Consider the following 6,412-nt stretch of genomic DNA (forward strand, 5'->3'; position numbering starts at 1 on the left):
ACACGACTATTTACTGTTAAAAACGTAGCTTATTTATGCTTCCTTTACTGACAAGGTATACCAGCACGAAATGCATGTAGGCTATTCGATATGACACACTGTATTGTGTGAACCAGGGGCTCTGCTCCTGTAAGTATACTCGTATTTCTGATAGCTTACTAAAATGGTCGCCGCCTTACTGTTGAGGAACTGTAAGAATCGTTGCAGTTCCTCATCAATGCGGACAAAGGACCACTGTACACCTCCACAACATACGGATTGGTCATCGGAATTGGTCATCAAAATGGGCATGCGCTTGACATCGGAGGTGATAATTTTGCGCGGTCTGAAAACTGAGTTACGGGAGGCCTTCTTCAGCATAGTTCACAGACAGTGCGAGAACATTTGAAGGTATAAAAATTCATCTTTTAAAATTTGTGATGGTTACATTCGTTGAATATTGCCACAGCTGGGCACATGCATACAGTAATGAAATGAGCAGTTTGGCCCTGTGGTGATCCACGTTTCCTAACAAACTAGCCTGCTACCTACTAGCCACGGTGTAGCCTCCTACATTATAGCGATAAGAGCCGTTGTATGTTATAGTGATATTTGTTTTAAATACTATTTGTGCCCCTTCCCTCGCTATGATATAATTCATTGAATAAATTCGTTCATTTGTATCTACAGTGCAGATACTTTTTATAAGTAGGCTAGGGATTCAAAGCTTGCTCAGCTAAGGCCTACTTTGTGACAGCTGATTTCAGGCTTTGATCGACTGTCAGCTATAATTGAGTTGTTGCCAGTGAACAGGGAAAGACATTTTGTCGTGGCCTAGCTGTGGCGAGTAAAATAGTTACTTTGTTTAAAACAAAGGAGTGTTCTAGTCAAATTGAATACATTGTCATTCTTTAATCTGCAAACGGCTTCTTTTTAGAAGAATACTCAAATTACTTGGTAATACTCAAAATACTCAAATTACTTATAAAGGTCAAATTACATTATAATGAATTAAGTGGTGACATAGGATTGAATATGAATGAACTTATAAGTAGTGTTTTTGTTTACAGGCAAATAATATTATATTGCTTATAAAATCATTATACAATACATGTTCCTGCTTAGATCACATGGTTTCCAAGAAGATCAAGAAAAAATACTCCTCATCATCTTTGGAGGAACAGCAGGAGTGGGAAGAGTATCTGGTAGGGCTAATGTTTTTCATACTCAAATAATTATTCAGCATAGAAATATATCTAAATTACAACCAGGAAGTATTGGATTTGTTTGTTTTCTCGTCAGAACTATGCTGTTAGTAACAGAAAATTACAGTAGAAATTATTTCTGTAAGTTTTTTAAATTATTATTACAGAGGAGAATGTGCACATCTCAGACCATGGAGAATGAAGTCTGCTGTGCAAGTGAGACACATTATGGGGATTCAGTGAAGGGAAATAAAAATAAATCAAAGAAACTCAAAAGCAAAGAGAAGGAAAAGCATTTGAGCAGGAAAGCAGAGGTGCTCTTGTGTAACGACAATGCTTTTGAAGCAAATTTGAGAAGGAAAAAGGCAAAAAAGTTGAAAAAACACAAAGACAAGCATCAGAAACAAAAGAATAAAGACAAATCAAAATTGCAAGACTGTTGTCTCCTGCCGCTGCCTGTGAAACTGAGGAAAGACAAGAAAACTAAGAGTTTGGGTGGTTCAAACCAAAGCAACGTCAGCCTCTTACATCAGCGTGCAGAAGCCTTAGCATCTCAGGAGATCATGTTTCCTGAAAGTGGAAGACATGGATGTGGATTATTCAGGCAACAACATCCAGTTTCTGAGGGTTCTCACCTTCTGAAACAGGAGCCAGCACAAGCCCAAAGTCAGATTCACCCAAAGTCAAAGAATGGTGCCCCACGTAGAAAAAGTGTTGTTTTTGACTCTTTGCCATGTTCTTTTGAATGTGTCTGTAGCCAAGTGAAAAAACAGAAAGGAGGAACAGAACACATTCAAGTACCAGAACCTAGTCCCCCTGGGACCTGTGCTAAAGAAATGCAACCCAGGTCAATTCTTGTGTCCAGAAAGGCACACGTAACCTTTGAAGATGAGGACACAGCTCTTTACCCACTGAGGGAAAGTGACTGTAAAGAGTCTGAGGTGACAGCTGAAAACAACAGCCAGGAGCTTTTCATCACTCAGAAGACCTTCCGGCCTATGGAAAGCTCAAGTGAGGAGAGCAGTAGTGTGATTGCATCTTTCACCAAGCCCAGGGATGGGCAGTGTGGCATACTGTGCCCTCAGCTCTCACAGGACCTCTTCCTCTCCAAGTCAACCACTGAGAAGGCCACGCAAACCGACGATTTCTTTAGTTCTCCAGCACTTACGCCATCTCTCAGATTTCACAAGCTGCGTCAGAAGCATGAGTGCACAGAACGGGCGCTTGACCTGAGCGTGCCCAAGAGACCCCACAGGCAGCCCACCGGATCCACAGACTGGCAGCTCGAACAGCAGCATGAGGAGACCAACTGCTACCCTCTCTATCCCAAGCTCACGAGCACAGGTTCAAATGAGCAAAACAGAACGCATGCTGTGACCAAGGCTGGCAGTGCTCAGCTGAAGGTGGTGCAGACTCGGCTGAATGAGTCCTTTTTCTTCAGGGCGAAGGGGGCTGTCCAGTCCCCCAAGCCCCAGTCTCCCCTTTTGGATCACGGCATGACCAGATCAAAGATGGCGCAGTTGAAAATGTTAATGAAAACCAGACGCCCTTCAGATCTGAACTCCTGGTAGCCTTTCAGGTAGTTAATTAAATAACATGTACATGTTGCAATGACAATTATAAGGGAAGTATAATACACAAAACATGAAACTCTGCTGAATAATTTATGACAGTGGTTAGTCGTTATGACAACACTGAGGCCATCATAATATTCTCAAAAAATAAAATGCATATGTATGTATTTTAAATTTCCCCCTGATGTATAATAGATTGGTATATGTTGCTGAATTTCAGTTTTGGGTTTTGACTCATCTCCTGAAGCATTTATATTCTGCATTTAATGCATTAAACACGCTAAATGTATATCTTTTTTTTCTGATCTTGGAAAATATTCACGGATTTCATAATTTCATTTTTTTTTTCTTGCATTTACAGTAGTTAAAATGTTATTTTGAAAATAGCAAGTTCAGCTATATTCACTGACCGTCTCAAGTACTGGCGTTATTAATATGCACGTTATATGTTTGAGCTTACTTTTACTCTGCATTGTGTATCTGGTTTAATTGTGAGATCTGTGTTCTGTATTTGTACAGTTCTAGTCAGGTGTCATAACAGCTGCATGTGCTACTCAGGCCTGTCCTCTGTGCCAGTTCCTGCTGCATTACTTGTTCTGCAACTTTTTGCTGTCATTTCCTCCTACACTCCTTTCATTACACACAGAATTCACATAAAAATATCTGGTCTCCTCTGTCACTACTGGCAGACTTAACTTGTGGCCATCATTAGAACTAATCTTTCATTACTTTGTGCCACTGAAATACCCCCTTTAATCACTTTACATTTCGCTCACACCTAGGATCCCCCTGTCACTTGCATGTTCCTCATACCCTCAGGCAACCTGACATTTTTCCCCCATTATTTTTAGTGCCATCAGCTTTATGAATTGAATTTCATTTTCAAATGTTTTCAGAAGTATTTTACATGTATTTGATGTCAATTATATTTGGTTCCTGTTATTGTCGAATGTGTTCTGAGTTTCAGTAATGTACTTTTGACAACAGAAATGGAGAATTAAACAGCATACACTTCTCCATACGCACGTGTTGTCATAAACGACTGTCTTTATTTGCCATCCGCACCATACAACTTTTAGCTTTTCATTCTTAACAGCGCTAATTGTGTCTGAATAATTTAATTCCCATCCACTTCCACAAGTGGAAGAACACGTAGACTGGGATGGTGACAGGTAATAGCAGACTGTAGAAGCACACACTGCTTGTGCTGGTACACCCCTGCGGAAAACTCTCGTCCACACTCGCAGAATAGAACAGTCCCAACAGTGAGACGATTGGGACCAGTACAGTCACGGTAGACAGTGAAAACACCATAGTGTTCGATTTTCAGCACGTACAGTTTCGGTCCAATAATGATACAATATTCTGGAAGTGTGTTCGTTTTCAGGATTATTCCTTCGTCTGGTTTTCCTTTTCTTCTGAATCTTTCCGAATCATTCTGGCGTCTTGTGGTACCATGTTGGGAATTCCACCGATTACAGGATAAGCTATGCCAAGTTCATCGTTTACCAGTTCATTCGTCGTCTCGTCGTACCTAGACAGGTAAACATCCGCATTAGCCAACAGATCGCAATAGACTCCACCAGTTTATGATGTCAGGAGGAAAGCAAGCTATGCGTGTGCAGTTACGGAAGGATGGCTCAGGTTTAACATTCATTTTTGGGTTTCCCAAACGCGTGCAGATTTTTAGCTAATGATGCAAAAGTTCAAGATCAGCTAACAATAGTTATCGATCTCGGTCATGACAAATTGCAAGATACTTCCTTAGTAGCTAGCTAAGTTAGCTAAACATTTTTAAATTACCCTATTTATTTAATTTAGCTAAACAATATAACTTAAGGACACAGACAATTGCAAGGCCTAATGAACTCAGTTTGAAGAAAGATTAAAAACAATCTGCAATTGGCTAGAAAATTAGCAAATGAAAGTCTTACCTCAGTGCTTTTTTGGATAGCGGACAGACGAGAAATTCCAGTAAGGAGATATCAAACTGGGGTTTGTTGTCTGCGTTGATGTCCTTCACGCCGTCAGTGAAAGTCCTGGCAAACGCTATTTGCAAAGGCCTTGTTGCATGTATCAATGATCCATAATTACTGGCTTTATGAAGATTGCAACTTACTGAACCCAACTTTCTGCAGGCACTCTGGAACATGATCCGAAATAGAGTATACTTTAGTTTGTTGTTTGACGACGACTACGCCGCCTGACTTAAAGCAATGAGCTTCCTGGCTAAGTGTAGATTACGTCAGAAAGATTTGTACAACATCTAAAAATGTCCCCCTTCCTGGTATGTCTAATGAAGGTAGGTTCCAAGCTCTCACTTGGGATGGGCATTTACAATAATCGATTGTGTTAAGCGCCTACACATATTTTATTTGTTACTGGTTAAGTATATTTTGAAATGGAATGTTCAATAAATGTATTCATATTGTTTAAGCTATTTTCTCTTCATTTTCCAAATGTTACTTTTTTGGTATAAATTAGCGGTTACGCTACTTGACCCGAAGATGGCACTGTAGTCCTACATCCATCAACCTTTCTTGTAACTTTTTGGTATCACCTAAATTGTTATAAAACCTTTCCAGGGTTGTTGCAAGTTTATTTGAATCATTTCATATTAATCATTTGTCATTTTTGATGGTCTAGTACTTAATATTTTCAACCTTTTTTTAAACGTTAATAATGACTGTTTGTCCTTCTAGATCTCCTTTGAGGTCTTTTGCTGAAAAACAGGACCAAGGCAGTGGCCAATTTTAGTAAACAATACAGTTGAGGCGTTTATGATGTTTCCATTTTGATTGGTTTGCTTTTGTATTTCAATGAAGAGTTTATAATTACGCTGCAGGTAATTTGAAGTCAGTTAAATCAATCATCTTGTTCCTCTAAAACATTAATTCTTTTACACTGGTCTGTGAGTTGTACACTGTTTCTGTCGTTGAGCCTGAGAACTAACTGAATGATGCTCGATTATATCTGCAAAAACAAGTCTGTCACTATGGATTTAAGCAGAACCTGATGGACAGAAATTATTTCTCAGAAATAGGATTCAGTAGCATAGTAATCAACTAAACCAGTTTTCTTATTTCAGAAGATTTTAAAATACTTACTCTTTAAATAGCCATTCAGTGCAAAACATGACTGAGTCGAAGCAAAACAACCATAAATGGGTTTCCATAGAAACAAAGTTTTTTGGATTTATGTAGCAGGTTCCTTGTACCAGTTAATTACAATATTGTCCCCAAGATGGAGCAAACAATGGACACATTTATGTTCACACAGTGGCTTTAATGAATGCACTTGTTATTCACCCACAAGTGAATGTTAAGAATGGTAAGAATGTAACCCTAATTACAAAATGCACAGAATTAGTTATTTTGGAAGAATGACCACACAAATTATTTATGTGCATATCTGCACAAGTTTTCCTGTAAGAGGGTTTTATCTGTTTAGTTTGTGATATATGCAATATTTAAAAACAACCAAAATAGAAAAAAGAAGAAAAAAAACACCGGTTGTGTGAGCAAAGGAAGTTTTGAATTATGCTTAATTAACTCTGGTTCTGAGATGACACACAACATATCAGATACATAGTACAAAATGAGGTTGGGAGTTCGGTAGTAGTTTGTTCTTTATAAGTAATAACATATATGAAAT

General features: G+C 38.8%; 3 protein-coding genes across 3 annotated transcripts; 1 reads left to right on the forward strand and 2 right to left on the reverse strand.

Annotated features, from left to right (window-relative positions):
• Nucleotides 1–139: 139 nt before the first annotated feature.
• Nucleotides 140–3,100, forward strand: si:ch211-176l24.4 (uncharacterized). Its single transcript, XM_064336874.1, has 3 exons — nucleotides 140–390; nucleotides 1,105–1,184; nucleotides 1,352–3,100. The coding sequence occupies exons 2-3, from the start codon at nucleotides 1,110–1,112 to the stop codon at nucleotides 2,753–2,755; spliced, it is 1,479 nt and encodes a 492-aa protein (XP_064192944.1). The 5' UTR covers nucleotides 140–390; nucleotides 1,105–1,109; the 3' UTR covers nucleotides 2,756–3,100.
• A 687-nt stretch (nucleotides 3,101–3,787) lies between these two features.
• Nucleotides 3,788–4,072, reverse strand: LOC135255549 (phosphatidylinositol N-acetylglucosaminyltransferase subunit Y). Its single transcript, XM_064336876.1, has one exon. The coding sequence runs from the start codon at nucleotides 4,070–4,072 to the stop codon at nucleotides 3,857–3,859; it is 216 nt and encodes a 71-aa protein (XP_064192946.1). The 3' UTR covers nucleotides 3,788–3,856.
• A 75-nt stretch (nucleotides 4,073–4,147) lies between these two features.
• LOC135255548 (protein preY, mitochondrial-like) lies at nucleotides 4,148–5,015 on the reverse strand. Its single transcript, XM_064336875.1, has 2 exons — nucleotides 4,693–5,015; nucleotides 4,148–4,292 (listed from the first exon to the last, which is right to left on the reverse strand). Exons 1-2 carry the CDS (start codon nucleotides 4,908–4,910, stop codon nucleotides 4,148–4,150), a joined length of 363 nt encoding a protein of 120 aa, XP_064192945.1. The 5' UTR covers nucleotides 4,911–5,015.
• Nucleotides 5,016–6,412: the final 1,397 nt, after the last annotated feature.

This window comes from Anguilla rostrata, chromosome 5 (assembly GCF_018555375.3).
Source record: "Anguilla rostrata isolate EN2019 chromosome 5, ASM1855537v3, whole genome shotgun sequence".
NCBI lineage: Eukaryota > Metazoa > Chordata > Actinopteri > Anguilliformes > Anguillidae > Anguilla > Anguilla rostrata.

Coding starts and splice junctions, on each gene's coding strand:
- si:ch211-176l24.4 (XM_064336874.1), top strand. CDS start 1,110: ATGGTTTCCAAGAAGATCAAGAAAAAATACTCCTCATCATCTTTGGAG. Junction 1,185..1,351: donor AGGAGTGGGAAGAGTATCTG/GTAGGGCTAATG, acceptor TTATTATTACAG/AGGAGAATGTGCACATCTCA.
- LOC135255549 (XM_064336876.1), bottom strand. CDS start 4,072: ATGGTGTTTTCACTGTCTACCGTGACTGTACTGGTCCCAATCGTCTCA.
- LOC135255548 (XM_064336875.1), bottom strand. CDS start 4,910: ATGTTCCAGAGTGCCTGCAGAAAGTTGGGTTCAGTAAGTTGCAATCTT. Junction 4,293..4,692: donor CTATCCAAAAAAGCACTGAG/GTAAGACTTTCA, acceptor TTACCTGTCTAG/GTACGACGAGACGACGAATG.